The sequence below is a fragment of the Phalacrocorax carbo genome, chromosome 3, assembly GCF_963921805.1.
Source record: "Phalacrocorax carbo chromosome 3, bPhaCar2.1, whole genome shotgun sequence".
Classification (NCBI taxonomy): domain Eukaryota; kingdom Metazoa; phylum Chordata; class Aves; order Suliformes; family Phalacrocoracidae; genus Phalacrocorax; species Phalacrocorax carbo.
The window spans coordinates 104,412,427-104,434,944 of record NC_087515.1 but is presented as its reverse complement, the minus strand read 5'-3'; the positions used below and the strand labels follow the sequence as shown (position 1 = coordinate 104,434,944).

Below are 22,518 nucleotides of genomic sequence, written 5' to 3'. Positions count from 1 at the left end.
TGCAGCAGAAATCACCCAAGTCTTCACAAAAAAACCCCTAATCCCTCACTGCTACAAATGCTTCTCAAAGCGTCAGTTCCCACTGCCTGTCTGTACACCAAGACGCTGTCACTTCAGTGACGTTCACCATTTCTTCCGGAGTTGGATGTCATATTTTGAACTAAATTTAAAGCTCATGGACAACGCCAGGTTTACAGCACTAAATCTGAAAGGAGGCAGTGGTGTTTAACCAGAGAGTGGTGCTATCTGTCGATGTTAATCACAGCTCTTCCTGCTGGGGTTTTTACAAGAAAGTAGGCCAGCAGGAAGTGTCATTATATTACAGCCTGTGGCTCTGTGCATGTGTTCCTAAGTTGACAGCCAGGAGACATCCTCTAGCATTCTTCACTGTCTTTTTCAATATGAATAACAAACTGCTCAGATTGCATAAAAGGATCAAATATGCTATCGTATGCATCTGCAAGAACAGAAAGATACAGGTATGTAGAACGCAACTTCCTAATGAGGTAACAAAAACAGTTTCTGGTGTGTTCATGATATCTGATGGTCTTTTTTGACTTACCCAATACAACTTATAAAGACTTATAAAATTAAACTTTCCTAGCCTTTCCTCACAGCCCTCATCTCAGTTTAAAAACAAAAAAAAACACAACAACAAAAAACCAGACTGATAACAGTTACCAGGTGATAAGGCTTTGGGGGACAAGGAGAGAAATAGCTACCAAGGAGAGACATGCTGCATCCCAATCAGAAAAAGCTCAAAACAAAGAAGTTTGAGTTACTTATGATACCTCCTACATTTCTATCTTTTCACACCGAGGTAGCCCACTCAGTGATGATATTGATTTCAAGAGATACTTTAAAGACCACTGCAATTTCAAAACATTAATCAAATATGCAACAAAGACATGCAATATGGAGCAGAGTTAGGTACTAACAAGGGCGGGGAAATTTCAAGGACGTTTGAATAGTTCTAGGAGAAACATAAATCAAAGTTATTTAAGCATTTGAAGATACATTGGCCACAGCCTTAGAAAAACTCAAAGTCACTTAGAGATCACAGGTAGTGGATTTACACGCTTGTTAATGTTAGTCCTAGTAGACAGCTACAATCAAACCGTACTACTTCCTAGATTCAAAGTTCCTATATCAACCCCACTGATAAAAAATATTTTGCTTTTAATTCTAACACTTAACTGTGTACATAGCTTTTCCAGAATAAACACTTTCAAAGGATGATACCTATGTAACCATAGAAAAAATGGCTTTGCATTTGAGAAGTAATCTCAAACGGAGCTTTCTGCAACTTCTGGTACTGAGACCTACATTTTTGATGAATAAAGAAAAAATAGTAATAAAAACCCCCTAGAACCCCACCACACACTCAGTTTGAAAGCAATCCTGAAGTTACACTCAAAACACCCTCATTACCCAACAACACTAAACAACTGACTTAATACCACTGTATCTGGTAATTTTCCCAAACAGGTTGCAAATCTCATGAAGTCTTTTGTACAACTCGAAGTATTACGGAAATGGTATCTGTCCAGTTTTATGAGCTTAATTCTTGGTAGACACTAGAAGACATGAAATGCTTAGCCTTATTTTCTCCTAGAACTGTGCAGTCAACATTGCAGTCTAACATCTTCCATGGAACCAGTTTTCAACCACTTTGGTTTTTTTGGTTTTGTTTTTAAATGTATATATATATTTTGTCATCATTGTTGTTTTAATTTTCCACAAGATGATTAGTCATTGATTTTCAAGACCCATTAGTATCCACATCTTCTCTCATTTCTATCGTTATAGCCCTCAAGTTAGATATTGCCTAAAGAAATTGTCAAAAGAAATAATTTAGGAAATAAAGAGAAAACCATTTAAATGTAACCATTTCTGAATCCAGCTTTGGAAGCCTGACAAATTCAATTAAGAATTCCAGCAGAAATTAAAGTATTAGTTTAAATTCTATTTCAGAATCAAGACTATGGCCATGATGTAGTAACATGTAAGTACACTAGAAAAAAAAAAGTGTATGCAATATTCACCAATGATTCAAACACCAAGAAATAAAAATTGAAGTATTGCATTTCAACATGAAAAAAACATCTCAAGTAGAATAAAGACCTGGTAGGTCTTTAGAATAGAGTTTTTACCTTCATAGATAGCTTTGAAGCCTTGAGCACTGACAGCAAAATCTGTGGTGAAACAGAGGGTGAGGATAGATCCTGTGCTCACAATAGATGATGGAAGCTGAAATCCAGATAACCTGTGAAATAGAAAGGCACAAGTTACTGTAACCTTTAAAATAAAGCGCATCAGTAGGTGTGATGAGCATCGTATTTCTACATCCAAACTGCCAACGCATTATGCTTTTTACCCTGATGCCATGTCTAAACATTCACTGCGAAACTTCAAACGCCTTCTTTTTAACCGACCCATTTTAACACAGCTGTGCACTCTCCAACAGAGAACACTGAAAGAAAGACCTGTTTGTATCTGTTAAAGACAAAGAATTCTTTGATAGGATTCATTTCAAGATGAAGACACATAAATTAGGACTCCTAGAAGTAGATATCCAGGCCTCAACTCAGAGATACCTAGCGTAATTTGAGATAGTATGGACTATCCTGTCTGTCTTCCAGCTGCTGCTTCAGAGAAAGCACGGATCTCAAATGTTCAATGGCATGTACCTCAACTAACCAGAACACAAAAAAACCTTCCATTTTACAATTTCAGAAAAATTACCCTACATTTCCCACCTTATTTGCAGTCTTACCTTGACATAAAAAAACAGTTTTGGATAAACTATAACTACATTGCAATACCAATTTTAAGATTATTTCCCCAAATATTTTTATTTATTCTGAGTATAAAACAGATGGAAAAATGTTTACACCCTCTATTGGAACATTGCTGTTGGGGAGATTCTGATTGGACACCAGAGGAAATTTTTTCACAGTGAGGACAGTCAACCATTGGAACAATCTCCCCAGGGAAGGGGTTGACTTGGACACATTGGACACTTTCAAGAGTCGTCTGGACAGGGTGCTGGGCTATCTTGTCTAGACTGGGGTCTTCCTAGAAAGGTTGGACTAGATGATCTCTGAGGTCTCTTCCAGCCTACGATTCTGTTCACTAAAGACAATTTGTTAGACCTGACTGATACTAGCGAGATATTACCTTCTTAGTGAGAAGAATAATTTTGCATAAGACAGACAAGACATCACCATTGCTGTCCCAAAAACCTAAACACTATACTGTCAGTTTACCTGACTAGCTAATTTCTTTATTTTGCAATGGGGGTATGTGATCCACTGGGTACAGGACAACACACCAGAACACCACCTTTTTTCAAATTTCACCCTGAAAGAGCTTCCTGAATTCAGACACTGGAACAGCTTATTAAAAAAACCCAAATCAAAACCAGAAAACCCACCCACAAAAAACAAACAAAAACCCCACACCACCAAAAATACTTTGACATTTTTTTAATCTGGATAGTTAAGACAATCCATGTCTTCAAAAAAATCTTCCCTTTGAAATTAATTGTACAATGATACTATAGTTCATTAATTGGCATCTGAAACTGCAGAAGATAAATAACTAAACAACATACTGATAGAGCAGTATCGCTGAACTAGAAGTTCATTGCAAAATTAGGCTTAAGAACACTCATATATAAAAACATATAAGAGGAACTCCATGCTGGAATTACACTAGTCAGGTGGTTCCTCATCTCTTTCCAATTTTTATCTTTGGAAAACAAATAGATTCGGATGAGTCAGATGAAAGCAAGGAGAGCTTTAAATACAAATGAAGGCATATAGTCAAGGCAACATGAGTCAGCAAAAAGCTTTCTGCAATTTCTTCCTCTTTTTAAACAACTTTATCTCCCATGTGCTAATTAGCTGTTTGCTCTAATCTTTTCACCTTCTGTGTACTTGTCAACCTACTACTCCTATTACTTTCCACCTCATTTACTCCATTTCCAGAAAAAAACAGGTTGATTTTTTTCTTCAATCCTCAAACTGCAAAACTACCACAAGGATTGCCACATCTTATGTTCAGACTTTTGTGTGTTCTCTCACTGTCACTAGCTGTTGCGTTTTTAGGGAAATGTGTCTCTCGTTCTATTTAATAAATTAGAGTGTTTATCACTACTGACCTACATCTGGAGTGTACTCTATGGCAGTTCATTATTAATTTAGGGTATGTATTTTCTGATCTTACTTACATGTCTCTTCCTTTTTTGAAAAGAGATTCAAAGACTTCTGGTTTGGGGAGAGGGGGGTTGATAATACTACAGAATTTTCTGAATGCAACAGTAAACTATCATGAATTGTAGGGGAAGGAAGGAAAATCAGGTTGAAGCACAGAAAGATACAAGCAGCTAGCCTGAACGTTTCACACTACACAGGAGATGTGAAAAACAAAACAAAACAAAACACAACACCTACACAAACATGATAAAGAGACAAAAGTTATATCAATGCAGAGCTACACAGCCTTAGATACCTCATTCCTGACCAGCACTTGCTTTACTTGGCTTGGATTTGGTTCATATAAATGGACTCATTTGAGCAGTGACTGGACACCCTGAGCTCTTGTTATGATTTCTAGACCCACCTGTTTTGACTCTCTTGTTATCATACATATCACTCCTGCAATATGGATTCTTTATCTGCTGAATAACTGTTTCTGTAGTATCCCCCTGAAGTACTAGATCATACTTCAGGCTAACTGACATTGCAATTCACATTAAAAGGAAGACAAATATATCCTTTTATACCTTAAATCAGTGCACTTAAAGGTTTTACAGACAAAAAAAAGGCAAGTATGTGGTAAACTTCAAGGAATTAATACAACAACTTTCAAGTTTTTTATATTACAGTAATCCTAAAAAAGATTATGGAAAAGTCTCAAATACAAGAAATCTGTACATCAGTCATTCAGCAGACTACCTGGGTGCCTCTACAGTAGCCTTGTTGCCTGAAATATTTCTGAAAGCATCTTTTCAGAGTAAATTCAGTGAGATCAAATGCCATGAAATTAAGTGCAAACAAAAAGCAGACAGCAGATGAAACTCTAGAGTGTTATTCTTCAAAGACATTTCCAGAATTAAAACACTGCTAGCCTACTAAGTAATTTTTCCCCCCTCTTACTAACATTTTTGCTAAGTAGTTACAGCTCATGAATGATAATGTGTTTTGCACATTCATTTCATCACACAGAAAAAATCACACACCATCACACATTGCTCTGCTTTGGAATGTACCTTGGCAATTAATGTGTAAGCCTCTGCTGCAACCAGAAAGGGAACTGTTTAGACACACAAGTGTGTGTGCTAAGAAAGCAGATTCATTTCATGTCCCTCTGCTAATAAAACTGTCATTTGATAAACTTGCACTACTTCATACTGAGCATATGGCAATACTTGAAGCTTAAAATATTGCTACTTCCTTAACTTTCAGTGGCATGAATCTGCACAAAATGCATACACTAAAATACTTTTTAACCACAGATGGAATATCTGGCTTGTCTATAAAGAAGGAACAGAACCTGTAATAGAAAACATAGTCGTGCTAGTACTGAGTTTAGCCTCTGTTGGAGGGGAAAAAACCCACCTAATTTCATTCTACACTGTCATTTCAGAGATCTTGACATTCAGCCATTTCTAGTGATAAGGTCTATAAATAGATGTATTTTTTTTTAAAGAACACCACAACAGTGTACCTAGGAGCTCCAGCTGGCTCTGCTCAGAACTTCTCCACTGTCTGATTATGAGGGCACATTTTGGGACTTCTTGGTACTAAAAACATAGCACAACAAATCCTCGAGGGAGGGTAGAGGGGTGGCAGTATGGTTAGGGATCTGTAGCAAATCACATACAAGAGGCTGAAAGAATAAATTTGTTGAGCTCTTAGGGGTGAACTAAGGGGTGAACCTGACTGCTGTCTTCACCTACCTATTGGAGTGGTATAGGAAAAGACAGAGCCAGGTTCTTTTCAGATGTGCAGAAAGGATGAGAAGCAAAGGGCAAAGTGCAACAAGAAATTTTTGTCATAAAAAAACACCACCATGAGAACGGTCAAATATTGGACTAGCTGTCCAGAGAGGGTATGATATCTCCATCCTTGGAGATACTGGTAACTTGACCGGGCCCTGAACATCACAATTCTCCAGCCTTGACTCTAATGTCAGCAGGAGATAAGATCTGATAACCATAGTCTCTCCTAAACCAAGATATCTGATGAATCCATGGCATAAGGAAGGCACAGTCCCTATCACAAGCAGCTGCTGCAAGAAAAATGAAAACACTCAGCAATTTCTGAGGAAATACAGAAGTACGGTTGGATCAGCCTAAGATGTAGGTTATTTGTATAAATTTATTAGGGATTGGATCTTTCCTGAGTGTAATTACAGAATTTTAGCAAGTCCCAGCTGTTCATGTAGAAACTGATTGGCCTTCAAGCATGGTTACTGCTGAATTGATCTTTGCAGGTGTTTCAAAGACATCCTTGACACAAAAACAGCTCCACTTCTCTTCCCTCCAATGAGAACTATTACATTCTTGTTCCCAGAGTCTAGAATTTTTTTTAATTTAAATAAGAGTGTTGCACTGCCTTCATGGTTGAAATAGACAAATGAAGCTTTCCAGAATAGCTCCATCAGAAGCAGCTACCCAGCATGAAGAGTCTCATATGACCAGACCACTTTAACAAGAGTACGTACTGATTTCGCAATTGCCAAAAATCAATGTGCAGTTGCAAAGGAAAAGTGGAAGCATTTTTGCCATTTTTTTTTACTAGTTTATTTATTCCTACAGCTGCCTATAGTACAAAGTGATGTGTTCAGCTTATCACACCTGACAAATTTGTCAAGGTTTAACAAATTTTCTTGGAAAATGTAAAAGCCAAAAAATCCTTAGAGGAAAGGGGGACTCTGTGTCCATTCTAATTCTTTTTTCAAATTAGGCCAATGAAATCTATGAAGTCACATTATTATAATTAGAAAGAGAATCAGATCTGTCAAACATTTTTAAAATTCTGCCTGACATATACATACACATAAAAGATGTGTATGTGTGCATATATATATGAGCTCTGCTCATATATCTGTACAGCTTGTTCCCAGCAACATTCTCCGAAGATGTAACTAGAATCCATTTGGCTAAGCAAAACATTCTTGCCTGAAAGTAGCTATCAGATGTCTTTTGCAAAAGCTATTAGCTAAAACGATCAATGTTATTATTAACAAGGTAAAGTATAAGTCTAAGTTTCAGTGAATTATCCCAAAGCAATTTTAGGCAAACCATAGATAAATGACAAAATCGGAACTTTCCCCTCTGTCCCCTCAAAACCTGTATAGGGAAAAAACCTAACACTTCTCCCATTTTACCATAAAGTGATATAGGTCATTAGCTACCATGTGAAACACCAAAGAGCTGGCTGCTATCAGTGTCATATCCTTTCAGGTTTTACACACTATTGATGAAATTCTCATCTGATGCAGAGGAGATCCATAAGGTCATTCCGTATCAAATTTACCATGTCACATGAAAACACGAAGTTATTGGCAGATGCTACCTCGAAGACCGTACTGATCAACAGCAGATCAGAAAGCGAGGGAGGCAAGTCAAAGTCTCTTAAGGACTAAAGCTTGAGGCTCTCTGTTGTGGCCATTTTAGGCTACCTTTGATGGGGCCAAGTGGGATCTACCCAAGGGTACTGAGGGAGCTGGCAAAGGAGCTCACAAGGCCACTCTTCACCATTTACCAGCAGTCCTGGTTAACAGGGGAGGTCCCAGATGACTGGAGGCTTGCTGATGTGATGCCCATCTACAAGAAGGGCTGGAAGGAGGATCCAGGGAACTACAGGCCTGTCAGCCTGACCTCGGTACCGGGGAAGGTTATGGAGTGGTTCATCTTAGTGCACTCACCAGGCATGTGCAGAATGACCAAGGGATAAGGCCCAGCCAGCATGGCTTCATGAAAAGCAGGTCCTGCTTGACAAACCTGATTTCCTTCTATGACAAGGTGACCTGCCTAGTGGGTGAGGGAAAGGCTGTGGGTTTTGTCTGCCTGGACTTTAGGAAAGCCTTTGACACTGTCTGCCATAGCATCCTCCAAGAGAAGCTGGCGGCTCATGGCTTGGATTTGTATATGCTTTGCTGGGTAAAAAACTGGCTGGCCAAGCCCAGAGAGTTGTGGCGAACAGAGCTAAATCCAGTTGGTGGCCAGTCACTAGCAGTGTTCCTTACAGCTCAGTGTTGGGGCCAGTCTTGTTTAATATCTTTATCAGTGATCTGGACAAGGGGATTGAGTGCACCCTCAGCAATATTGCAGATGACACCAAATTGGGTGGGAGTATTGATCTGCTTAAGGGTAGGAGGGCTCTACAGAGGGACATGGACAGGCTGGATCAATGGGCCAAGGTCAACTGTATGGGGTTTAACAAGAAGGCCAAGTGCCAGGTCCTGCACTTGGGTCACAACAACCCCAGGCGATGCTACAGGCTTGGGGAAGAGTGACTGGAAAGATGCCCAGGACAAAAGAACCTGGAAGTGCTGGTTGACAGCCTGCTGAACATGAGCCTGCAGTGTGCCCAGGTGGCCAAGAAGGCCAACAACATCATGGCTTGTGTCAGGCATAGTGTGGCCAGCAGGAATAAGGAAGTGATTGTGCCCCTGTACTTGGCACTGGTGAGGCGCATCTCGAATACTGTGTTTGGTTTTGGGCCCCTCAGTATAAGACAGACATTGAGTTGCTGGAGCGTGTCCAGAGAAGGGCAACAAAGCTGGTGAAGGATCTGGAGAGCAGGTCTTATAAGGAGCAGCTGAGGGAACTAGGGTTTTTTAGCCTGGAGAAGGGGAGGCTGAGGGGAGACCTTATTGCTCTCTACAACGACCTGAAAGGAGGTTGTAGCAAGGTGGATGTTGGTCTCTTCTCCCACGTAAGAAGTGACAGAATGAGAGGAAAGAGGCTGCCCAGAGAGGTGGTGGAATCATCATCTCTGGAGGTGTTCAAAAAAACACGTAGTCATGGCACTCTGCGACATGGTTTAGGAGGCATAGTGGGTTGACAGTTGGGCTTGATGATCTTGGAGGTCTTTTCCAACCTTAAAGATTCTATGATTGTAATTCTCCATAAATACCTCACTGCATCACAGAAGCTGAATACTAAGTACAGCAGACCAAAAACTGTTCAAAAGGTATATCTCATATTTGGCTTAACTAGTTCTAGGACAATTTCCATACTGTCAATAAAAAGTAGGCACTCTCCCTCCATATTTTAGCCATCCAACAGCACCAATAGTCAATAAGATGTATATGCTAGTAGGGATCTGAAGAAAAAGCAATTAAGATATGGCTCTCTGGATTCCTGGCATTTATTCCTGATTTTATTAAAGCCCTTGTGGTGGGCTGACTGGCCATCTGCCAGACCCCACTCAGCCACTCTCTCACTGTCCTCTTCAACAGGACAGGAGGGAGAAAATAAGATGGACATTTTCCTGAATCATGATAAACACAGGATTGCTTACTGTTGTCATGGGAAAAACAGACTTGACTTGGGGAAAGCTAGTTTAATATACTACCAACTAAAATATGTTTGGCTATTGAGAAACAAAGACAAATTAAGTCAAAACCCTCCCCTTACCTCCCTGCTTCCCAGTCTCAACTTCACTCCTTCATTCCTGACTCCTCTGCCTCTCCCCTCAGGTAGAGGGGAGGGATGGGGAATGGGAGCTGGGATCAGTCCATAACAGCTCCTCTCTGCTGCTCTTTCCTGACGAAAGCAGAGCCCATGGTGGAGCAGGGCAAAAGTGGGAGGAGGAAACACCCACCTGCTCCATGATGGTCTTCACCACAGGCTGCAGGGGAATCTCTGCTCTGGCACCTGCAGCACCGCCTCCCCCTCCTTCTCTCACCTTGGTGTTCACAGAGCTGTTTCTCTCACTTTTCCGTCCCTCCTCCTCTCTCTTGTGTTTTCTCTCCTTTTTAAAACACATTTCCCTGAGGCAGCACCACCGCGGCTGCGGGGCTCGGCCGTGCCCTGGGGTGGGGGGGTTGGAGCCGGCTGGAACCGGCTGTGCCCGGCGCGGGGCAGCCCCGGCCGCTCCTCACAGAGGCCGCCCTGCAGCCCCCAGGGCACCTGCACCCAGTGCAGCCTTGATGACGGGAGCAGAGAACACTACGAAGGCATCATCCGTTCAGATGCACCTCAATTTTAGGTATTAAAAAGACAAGTCATTAATATGTTAGTAATTAGTGATTTGAATCAGTTAAAACTACCTGAACTTATCTGGATAGGAAAGAAGCTACTGCAGTACATTACAGGAAGGTGGTAACTCCAGCTACTCCACAGAAAATAGCAGCAAGGCTATGAGAACAAATGCCACTACAGGATACATATCCATAACGTGACCTTCTATGAAGCCACATGAGCTCTGAAGTTCCCTTCTACAAATAAAGGGGAGACAGAGAGGTGCTATTTAAAAGCTCTGCCAGGTGAAAAAAAAATTAACATTCACTTCCCAGGTTTTGAATCTGTAAGACTGAATAGGTGCATCTCTACCCAAAGGCAACAGTTGTAACAAGCTAACTTTCCTAACAGTTTCCTAACAGTTGGTACCAGCCAACTGGAAATATTTCAGAGAGCAATGCAGTTAAGAGCAAAGCAGTCTTAGTTGTGTGTGAGCACATGCAGTACTTCAATCATGTAACTGAACTCAATGCTAAAATGTTGTGCATTCCAACATGAGTTGGAAGTCGTCAGTGAGCAGACAAGATTACAGCTGGTCAGAAAACCTTTTTTATATATTTATATTCAATGTTCTGTGCTTTTCCCAAAGACTAAATACTTTAAAATAAACCTTCTCTCAAACTTTTTTAAAAGCTTAACAGATGAGTTGTAAGGGTTTAGTTCAAAGTTTCTCTTAAGGATAATTTTTATTTCAAACTAGAGATTGATAATTCAGAACAGTCCAGTAAGTACTTATTTGTATAATTAGAAAATATGTATATAAAGGCAGCCTTAAGACTCAAATATTTCCATAGGATTGATTTTTAGCCTATGACTGATTGGATATTTTCCCCTCCTCCTGTAAGACTTATTTACGAGATAGAATTGCATCTCACATAGTAAAGATACTTTTTAAGGTATGTAATAAATTCAAAGGGGAAATTTCACACACCAAAATAAGAATATATGATGTTACACAACTATTCGTATGCAAGTTCTTAGTCATGCAAACAGTAGCCACCAGTAAGGAAACATTAAAAAAACAAATGTAAAGTGATTTTTGCACTATTATTTCCCCAAATCTTGGAGAATTTTCATCTCCCCTATCCACTGCCATAAGCTGCTGTTCTGGAGCAAAGCTCACTCTTGAAAATGCCAGAGATAATAAAAAAAGCTTAAAACCAAAAACAATCACAAAGAAAGCTGGCCACAGCCCCTCCTAGAGGTCATGCTCTCGCAGGCTTATCTGCCTCATTATACAATCTGCAACAACAAGAAAAGCACACTATTAATTCTTATATAGGGATTTCCCATTTTGTTCACCATTTTAAGATAGTATCCCAGGGGGCCAACTCCTGTCCATACTGGCTATCAGTAGTGAGAATAGTTACCCACAGGTTAAGACACCTAATGGTACGTAAAGCCAGGAGACCAGCGTATCCATTCCAGCAAACAAGGCCATTACCTGCCACATGTGAAGCCACAGAGGGCTTATCTTAATAATTTACATCTATTCTGTTGCCAAGAGGAAATGAAGATTTAAAACATGACTCAGACACCATCTCATACATAAAGGAATGAAGAGCTACTATAAGATTAGTACAAGATCTATAATTTATAACTGATTTTCTATCACAGAAGGTAGGCTAAATATATAGATTTAATCCCACTACCTCAATTTTTTTAAGACACAGAAAAAAGGAAAACATGTAGAACAAATTGTTCAAGGTCAAGTTTTTCATTTAGAAGCTCCGATGTGATGGCTCTTCTCAAGCTTAAAGTAACACCAACTATTCCCTCAAAAAACTGTACAAGAAACACTGCAACCAGCAGAGCCCCAGCTCAGCACACCCAGTCCTCTGCACATGAATTACCCTTTGCTTCCCCACCTCTCCAGCATTAAAAAACCACACAGCAACACCTCCCCACATCAACAAGTGCTATTCAGCTTTCTTCCCTAGAGAAAAAAAGAAATTAATTTAAATCCCTCAGCTCTCATATTTCTTACTCCAGCAGTGCCAAGTCTTCCTCAGTGCTGCCTTCTCCAGGTTCAGGCTCCTCCCTCTTCAGTTTCTCTCAGGTTATAGACTCACAGCAACACCCCAGCACTGCTCTTCCAACCCCCTGCTTCACACTCTCCCTTCCTCTAGAAAAATAACTTCAGAGCCCTCTCATCAGATGGACATAAGACTTCTTCCACTAGCTGTCTCCCATAGCTCACTACACCCTAGGAAACTCCTACAAACCTCTCAGCTGCTCTCCCAGTCCTTATTTATTAATTTATGTTAATTGTATTTATTTCAGGTGCTCTTCCATCCTGCTAACTAGAGGCAGTTGATGTGTGTGCATCTCGTTGTAGGGGCAGTACTACTAGCAATATGCGAGAAGTTCATATTTCTTGTGCAATTTATGATTTATAATCTCAAATGAATAATCATTTCTGAATAGGGAATATTATTTTTTTTTTAATTCAAGCCTTTCATATAGCTAAATACATGTACATTTTTTCCATGGAATGCTCATATGAATTGTTCCGATGTTTCCTGTGACTTTAGCTTAACTGGGGATTAATTGCAGGAATTATAAAATTAAAATTTTATTGGTTAGGGAAGGATGGAAGCAATCAAAGAAAAAAGTTCCCTTAGTTTAAGTCCAGAAGGTCCCCTATAACTACAACTCATTGAGTTCAGTCACTAAGCAGAATGATTTTGACATATTTAGCCTTCAGAAAAAAGTAGCAGGTTTCTCTAGCTGCCACCAAACAGCCGCTGTAGCAAGGCTCACAGGAAACTGATGCTGTGAAGTGGTAGCCTGCAACCACAGTTGTGGGGCATCCATCAGGGAGCAGGAAAACATGAGATAAATTGGCTAATACCAAACCAATATGCAGCCATGAAGGGGACCAAAGCAGAGACAGGTCCCAGAAAAGTAGTGGAGCTGAGGGCTTCCCAAGGGGGTAGAGCTGCTGGCAAAGGCCTGGCAGGTCTGGGCAGCCAGCAGGCTCTGGCAGCACCACCATGGTGGGATGGCATGGCAGATGTGGGGGAGGGCAACTCCCAGAGCATTTGCTGTCAGTGGATGGGTCTAGTGGGGTTTGTTAGTTATTGAACCCATGCCGTGAAGAAAAGGGCTCGAGTAACGGGCAATCACAGTATTTTCCCACAGACCCAGGCTCTAACGTAGTGCAAGCTACAGAAAGCCAGTTAATGCCTGAAATGCATGGCAGTCATTAAGATTGGCAGCTGCTGACTAAATGAACCAGTAGGCCAGGGCACTCCTCTATGGCTTTGCAGAACGGCCTTCTTTTTCCAGCAGATCTTATCTCTACTTCATTATACCATGTATTTTCTTACGTTTTCTACCCATTGTACACAAAACTCGGCCACAGAAATGGTTTGATATGCTTTTATGGTTTAGCCTCAGCTGGCAAATCAGCCCCACAGAGCCACTCGCTCACTCCCCCGCTGGCAGGATGGGGGAGAGAACCAGAAAGGTAAAAGTGAGAAAGCCCATGGGTTGAGATAAGAACAGCCTAATAATTAAAATAAAACAATAATGACAACAACAATAATAATGCAAATCAAAGGAGAATAACGAGAGAGAGGCAAAACCCCAGGGAGAAGGGTGAATGAACAACCGTATCAAACCACACGTGACGCGGCCGCTCAGCACCCACCAACCCGACACCGCCGGTCCCTGAGCCGCAGCCATCCCCCCACGCGCCAACTGGCCATGGCATCACAAGGTACGGAATGAACACCCCACTGGCCAGTCGGGGTCAGCTGTCTGGGGTGTGGCCCCGCCCCTCCCGGCCTCCCGCCCGCGTGGCAGAGCTCGGGAAGCGGGAAACGTCCCTGACTACTCTAGGCGCTACTTAAGCGACACTGATCTTCTACAGTGAAGAGAATTAACTCTATCCCAGTCAAAACCAGCACATCTGCCTCTGTGCTAAGAGACACTGAAAGAAAACATCAGCTAATATTTGATAAAACTGGAAAAAATAAAGTTGTGCTATAAAATAAAGTGCCAAAAGTAAAGTAGTACCATAAACCATTATTTCCAGGGGGATAAAACCAGCATTTTACCTTTAGAAGAAAGAAATTATTTCAGTTACTATAAAGCTAATGACTCTTTGTGCTTGAGAAAAAGAACTGAAACTTTAAGTAAGTTCATATATTCCAGTTTATGAATTATATGAGCAGACTACTTTTCTGCCTTCTAACACTACATGGATATTTAGACAAAGGGCACCTCTCAGGTGTACTGGTATGAACCCAGATGGATCCAGTAGAAGTGAAATTACACAGATGCAAATTAAAATGTGATTTGACTCAATTAATTAATAATTATATTTGAAATAAATCCTATTTTTAGAAAATTATGTAAACAGGTTTCATAGGCTGAATTAATTCTTCAGATGTTTTAACTATATCCCTATATCTGTTAGCTCACTAATAGCAGCATAATGTGTTTAATAATAAAAAATATAGTAGCAAGACCACTGTTAGTAATAGATTACAGGTAAGATTTAGCATTTTTAATTGAAAAGAAGTCAGGAATTGAGTCAGCAGAACTAAGATCTCTCATTGAATTTGCCACCCGTACCTTGTCAAACAGTTTAAGAAACAACCTTAGAAAACATTTGCATTAGTCAGTTTAAGTTTCATTGTGTGAGTTTTGTCTGTTTACTTTCACGTATGAATGTCACATCATACGCAATCAGCTTTTCAGTAGGTGTATCACATTAAACCACAACAGTGTATATAGTGATCTGCTATTCTACATAGCTTCAGTTGTCAAGTTAGCTTGCATTTCCTATGTCATAAGGTTTTAGAGAGGGATCTACGTCAGGTTGGGAACAACATTACAGTAATGAACAGTTGATTCATCTTCAGAATAAATGAGCATGATTTTTATTTGAAACTTTGTTGTACAAATCCATTATAAATCATCCACAACGCTGTAGATGATACTCATGTTCCCACTTATTGTTTGGAAGTGAAAACTGTACAGAATTCCTCATCTGAAAAAAAAGAAACCAAAACACCCAAGACTTCAAAACCCTATAACAGGAACACAAATAGTATTTTACGCCTGTACTAAAGGGAATTTAGAGAGGAAAAAGTCTGTGAAGAGGACTCTCTCTCTCTTCACAGGCCAGCCACTAATAACTGAAAAATCACCCACATTTCCACCTCCCTAGGTTTTGCAAGCTCACCTTTTATTACAGTATCAGAGCACCTCCACAAAAACCAGTGAAACGAAGCCAGTGTAAATGGAAATGGAATGATAACAAGTGGCTTAGAAGCCCTGCAACACACAAAAATAGCCTGAGGGGGAAAATAAATCAATTTCTGAAGCTTTCTTTTAACGTTTTTACAAATTGGATTACAGTAGTATTGCCAGCTGAAAAAAACCTACTCTAGCCTTTTTGGTGGCACCACTTTAAGCAAAGGCCTAAAGGGAGAAGAAAATATGCTAGCATATATTTTAATAGATCAGATTTTAGTACAAAGAGCATGTCTGTCCTTTGCAGCAATAGGGAGGTATCTAAAAAAAATACAATATTGTCCAAACAGTTCAAATGGTGCTCAATCTTCCTTCTGTAAGGAAGACTAAAGACGTGTGCCTAGAACTTCATTCTGGGAATGTGTGAAGCTTCAGATGTGGCCTACAGTACACAGTAAAATTTTGAGTACTTACATGGCTTTGCAGATTTCCGTTATCTGTTTTGCACAGGCTAGGCTGTCAGGCTTTTTTTACTGCTCAATTCAAAATACATTCTAACATACTAATGATTAAAGTAATTCCCATTAGTGATCTGGGATCTGACTGTTATTCATACTTTTTATTGAGAGAGACACCCTTTCAGATTAAAAAAATAATATAGGTCAGCTAATTAAAGATTTACATAATTCTAAGGAAAATATCCTATTGTACTATATTCTAGACATTATTTTTCAACTGCTCTTGCTGAAATGGCATTTTTTCCACATGTTGCTGATCAGAATCTTTTTACAAAGAGAAAGAAAGAGTGATAAAACAATATAAGTTTTAAAAAAACCCACCTTTTTTTTATTTATTCAACTGTTATTTCATAAGCCAAATTTTAAAGCTGACTTTTGTATGGTTTTTAAGAGGTGAGCTTAATTTTGTTTCCATAAATTTATGTTCTCAGTAAATCAATCAAATCCAAAATATTAGAAGTTAGATGCCTTAATTTTTCCATGTCTTAGCTTCCTATTTGCAATATAAAGATAAAATTACAAAGTAAAAATAGTATTTTGAATTCAAGTACGTTCCAAACTGTAGAGAGATCCACAGTTAGGGGAACAGGATGGGTATATTTAAGTCCTTCAAATCAAAAGAAATGTAAAATAATGTGCTATTGTCTAATTTTAAGCAATTCAGTTTGGCAAATGAAATGCAGGGGATCTCCAGATTGTCTGGGATTTGTCTGGAAATGTTTGTTAGAGCTGTAAGACAAAAAATTCCATACCTAAGGTAGAACAACCAATGAAGTAGTTCCAAAACCAAAAGCTTTTGGAGCAGTAGAATGAGGCCTTTCCGTCATCTTCTGTCTTTTTCCAAACTATGTATGTTTTCAGCTTAAAGAATCTTCTTAGAGTATTGTTATAGGTTATACATATCATAAATATGCCCCTAGGACTCTTTTCACTCATTAAAATAATGTATCCTGTTTTAGAACTGAAGAAAGGATTTTCCTTCAGTCACCTCATTATGACTTTGCTTTTTTTTTCTGAAGTTAATTGTTCTGACAACTCTATTCTAAAGGGGTCAAGCTTTGACAGTTTTAGACTATCTGCACAAAGCACACTATATTTACTTTCTGCTCCTATGTTTTACTCCCAAGAGCTATGACATTCTTTCTTTCTATGCAAATCTTTGAAGTCTGTTACTTCTACCCATCACGCTTGAAGTTTAGTACAGTACGTATCACGTAGTACTTGAATACCTCCTGTCAAAATCGCTGCCTGTCTTGTTTGTTTTTTATAGGAAAGAAATCTAGTGGGTATTTCAGTGGGTCATAAATTTCATTTTATCTAAATTTAACTTTTAAAAAAAGAATTTTGCAAATAACTGGTTTTGATAGTTTCAAATGCACTTACAAGAAGTGGGTACTGCTACTAATATGAAATCATGACCAATTCTAGAAATGTTTGAGAATTACATGAGTGCTCTGGGCTAACTCTACAGTCTCTTGTATTAAGTATTATATATTCATGTTTTCCATCATTGTATCACTTGTTATCGCCTTTGTACATGTTTTGCAATATTCAAAACCACCTGGAAGGTAAGTTGTCTGTGTAGTTCAGTGCTTCATTTTAAATATTATTCCTATGTAGGGGAGGAGCAGGCTGTAAAAGGAAAAGGGGAGGCACAACACACAAGCACATACAAGAATATCCAACGTAGGCAATGAAGACACAGAGACATAGATTTTCACCAGAGGGTCCATTTGCAGTGCAGATAGGTGGGACTGAAGGGCAAAACAGTGGTACAGTTTCTTTCTCATCATGTAAGAAGGACCATATCCGATAGCAAACTCCAGAATTCTTAAGAAAGCTGCACAGTTAATATGTACCTATGAAAGCTGGCGCTGGCTGTTAGTATATGCTGAAGCCCTTACTTTTGTATCTTTACTGGTATTGTTACCTGTGCTAACAGTAATTAATTACCATGTCTTCAATATCTTCATTTTGCCACACTAGCATTCACTAGCTGCCGAATTTCTTTTGTATAGCAGTTAATGAATCTCAGGGTACATTGACTTTTATAAACAGAATATTTTTCTTACCTTTTAGAGCAAAAATAGTTATGCTGAAATGTCAGCTTATCATTATTTTTCAGAACATCCTTGCCTCATACATATTCTTGCATATGTTGCAGTACATGGTGTAGTTTACTATACTAAATTCTCATTGTGATCTACCTCAAGTTGCTAGTATGCATACAGATTTTAATGATTACCCTCAAATTGCTCTCTTTATGGTGCCACCTCACCAATGTGCCCTCTGATCAGTAGATCTTCAACAAATTCAGAAGTAATGAAGCAGAACAATCTCTGGTTAAATTAATAGTGAACAATTTTTTGAAGCTTCAGCCTGAAATACTGCATCTCAAAAGTAAGTTTAGAAATGTGTCTTAATTGAGAGATATTTCATCTTTCTTTCCTAGCATTGTTTGTGCTCATATTTTAAGTCACCTCAGCAGAGGTTTGCCCTAGGATGCATAATTTGATGCTTGAGCTCCTCCTATCAGAAAATTCTATCTTGTTCTTCTGTCCTTTAATCCTTCCATATATAATATATCATTTCAGGGCTTATGATCATCATTGAGATTATCTATAGTAATATCATTTTTAGTTTGGAACAAATTGTTTCTTATGGATGACTTGCCCTAACAACTGTGTTTAGGTGAGTCATATTTTGCTAGTTTAAAATGTTCTCATTCAAAGTGCTTCTTCCAGAGAAAGGATGTATGCAAAGCCTTTTTTGCTCATACTTCTAATTTCAGAAATCTTTCTCTTAAAACCGTATTGTAATATTTATACGTTATCCCCAAGCAACGGATGTTGACTAGTTACCTGAAGCAAGGTGAACATCAGGCAAGTTCTGCTGTTAAATTTATAAGATATCTGCAGGAAAGTGGTGATGCTGTGTGTTATCTGTTATGCTATTACATCGTGCTTACTTCTGCAGATGGTCTTGCGAGAGCTGCCTGAAGCTGCCCTTAGTTACCCACGTGTCCAGATGATGCAGGATCTTGAATATCTGAACACAGATAACAGTTTTAGTTTTGTTCACCTTTAACACAGTATTTGACACCACCAGCACACTCAAGTGGTCTGCAGGGTTCTAACATCCATTTCTACAGGCAGCCTACAAGCTGCCCATAGGTACCTACAACAAGAGACGGAGGGGGCAGACATAATGTTGTTTGATGTGGAGGAAGTCAATACTGAAAGAATTGCTATTGCAGGAGAACTTTTTATGTTTTCCATCTTAACCCATTCAGAACCTGACTTACTGTCAATTTTTCTCATTAATTTGAACAGGAGTTTTAGTTTGACCCATTGTATATAATTTCTTAGTATTTGGGTATATTTTTATTGTCACTGGCTCATATTTATGTAGAAGGGTTAGGAAAGCTTAGCTTTTTCTCATGAAAGTGCGGACTTGTTCAGACTGTTGTTATTTTAATATGGAATAAGATGGCTTTGGTGAAATAGCTTCCCAAGTCTCTGATGACCTTTGTGGCCAAAGGAAAATTTTAAGACCAAATCATTGTGGAAGATTTCATGTCTGTGGAACAGTCATGCCATGAGCTACAGTAGTACTTAGGTATTCCCCTGACAAGGTGTTAATATGGGGATTACCTACCTCTTCAAGTAATGGGTGGTAGGGAAATGAGTAAGAGAAGTATGAAAGAGCTAAGAGGCAATAACTACTATTCAGATGGATGATCAAAAAAATATAAAAAGCAAGAGAACCACTGAGACCAAAATAAAAATGGGCTTCAGGGAAGCCATCTATGCAACTGAGAAAGAAAAAGAGAAGATGCAAGTGAAAGCTGGTTGTTCAAAAAAGATGAGGAAGAAAGAAGCCAAGGGAAGGAATGTCATGTTTTATGGGGAAAGAAGGTAGCCTTAGCTATTTAGCCTTAGTTAACACTAAGAGAATTTGGCTGACCTGACAAAGATTCTCCCACCAGTTCTCAGGGAAGAGGTTTTAAAGGACATTTTTAGACATTACTGAATACTGAACTGAATTAAAAGAATCCATTTTCAGTAGAAAATTTTCTGATTTTTTTTTTACTTTCCAGAGTCTATAGAGCTGCATATGGCAAATGAAGGAGTAAACCATTTTCCAGCATTCAGCTCCTACATTGAATCAACGACTAAAACAGCCTGTTTCTCTGTGACAGCTGTGAAAGAAGCCTAGACAGATTAACCTCCACAACTAAAGTTTGCCTTTTTGAAATAACCTTCAGAAAAAAAAAAACAGCTGCCGGGACTGAGAAAGGCAACTGAGAAAAAAGTGTAAGATTAACGGCAATTCTCTCTGCCGGTGAATTAGAATAAAAAGGCGAATGCCAGCCAAGAAGATGGAACACAAACCAACTATGAATGCTGCCTTTCTTGCCATTGCTGTTAACAAAACCATCATGGTTTAGAGAAGGAAGGTTTCCTCAGAGGTCAATTATCAATGTGAATGCAGAGTCCCTGTGTCAAACAACTAAAAGTAAATGAGCCCTGAAGTTCCAAATGGAAATTCATAAGGAAGGAGAAAGCAAAAGAAGAAAGGATGGGATACTTATTGAAGTATCACCCTAAAAAATGAGAAAAAAAGAAGAAAGATGACAACTGGAAGAATCAACTGGAAAGTAAAGAAGAGCCATTTGTTCTCTCTCATCATATTTTTTAAGTTCCTTTCTCTTCTATTTTCTTTAAATTTATGATTCTTTATGCTTTTTTATACATTTTCTAAGAAAAAAACCACCAACAACAAAAAAAACCCACGATGCCACAAACTTCTTTGGTATGGATTTTTTTTCCCTACCAACCACTTTGTAATTCCCATAATTCCATACTATAATGAAAAGATTTGATTTTGTTTTTCTCTCTGTGTTTTTTCTCTTTAGTTAACTATCACTTATTTAATGCCGGCGGGTGGGAGGCTGGCATGTTATTACATTTCCTTCCTAGCAGACTCTAGTGCTTGCAATCTGTCATTATTCACCCTCCTTTCCTTACAAACCTGTATTTGATCATGGTATGAGAGAGGGAGATGGACTAAATAACCTAATGAAGTTGTTTCAGCCGTATCTGCTACAGATCTGTAGCTGCAGTTTTATTGTTACCTGCTGGACAGACACAAAACCTACCTCTTATTGATTTGTTGATGGAACAGTGGTATTCAATACTGCAGAATGAGCGCACTTTCATCTTTTAATTTCCATAAGTTCGGTAGTATCAAAAGCTTTTATGTTATCTTCTGTGTCATTTGATCTGGGCTGTATCATTTAATGATGAAACTCCAGCTATCAAAATAAGCCACTTTTCCTTCAATATCAGTATGTATTCTGTAAGTGGTTTTGGTTTTGTTACCGTATTAAAAACAAGAACAACTGGTGTGAGAATTGTCATGGAACATTTATTCTATTTAGGATATCTAAAGCAATTTTAATGTTTTCTTTATGGCTACATTTTATTTTTGGCTGCTCTTTCTTGACTCTGGTAAGAGGCAGAGACAATTCTTTCCTGGATATGTATACCTGGGAAATATTTTTTCTGTTCCATTAAAATGCTCATAATTACAAAAAAAAACCAAAACAAAAAAAAGCAGTCCTTTTTTTACTTCTTGACAATAACAAGAATTTGTGGGATGTCTTCTTTTTCCTGTGACTGGGGGTTTTCAGACTTCAAGGAATAATGAATAAAAAATGGACAGATTAACTCTCCTACATCTCAGGAGGTAATCCCTGAAAAATTCCCTATTCAGATACAGGTGGTAGAAGCTGCAGTAGTAGTGTCTTTTTTATTTTAAGAAAAAAACAATCTTTAAGTGGTGAGCTGTTTCCTTTTCTACATTTTACTGAATTAAATACAAGCTTATAGAATGTTGATAAAATGGTACCTTTTCCATTGAAAAAGACCTCTCAGTGGAAGACTTCAGAGTACTTCTAAACATATTCTTTGTCTAGGAGATAAATTGTTTTGACTGGACAGAATTATAAATGTAATTTTGAAAATCACAGCATCTTAGATTTACATTAACTTTGTGATGATTGAGAGGTAAAGAATTTAAAGATCCGTAGTGGATAATACACTGACAACATTTGGAAGTCAGTGGATCTAAATTCCCTAATGATTTGACTACATGAAAAGGAAGCGTCAGACAGGAGGGAAGCTACTAGCAGTGTGTTCAAGACCAGGTTTTGGACTAGTCTTATCAGAAATTTTTATTAATAGTTGAACAAAAGAGCAGGAGCTTGATAGTGAACGAAAATTAGACAAAAATTTTGACAATAAGGAGGATTAGAATAGCTTATAAAATCCAGATATAATTTAAATCCTGAGATAGCATTGAGGGCTGGATTAAGAAAAGAATAGATTGTAAAGTAAGACAGACATCTCTTCAGGTAGGATGAGTGATTCTTCATTCATTGATTCTGAAGGAAGCTGGCCTGACCTCTTGCCTAATTTTACACAGATAAAATTAGTTGAGAGGAACAATATTTCCATAAACTTACAA

The 22,518-nt window shown here is 38.7% G+C and overlaps 1 protein-coding gene across 1 annotated transcript in view; it reads right to left on the bottom strand.

The window, feature by feature from the left end:
• CSMD1 (CUB and Sushi multiple domains 1) overlaps nucleotides 1-22,518 on the bottom strand; it is a 1,235,979-nt gene that overhangs the window by 882,600 nt on the left and 330,861 nt on the right. The window contains exon 3 of the mRNA XM_064447944.1: nucleotides 2,154-2,266. Coding sequence (XP_064304014.1) covers nucleotides 2,154-2,266 — 113 coding nt within the window. The remainder of the gene's footprint in view (nucleotides 1-2,153; nucleotides 2,267-22,518) is intronic.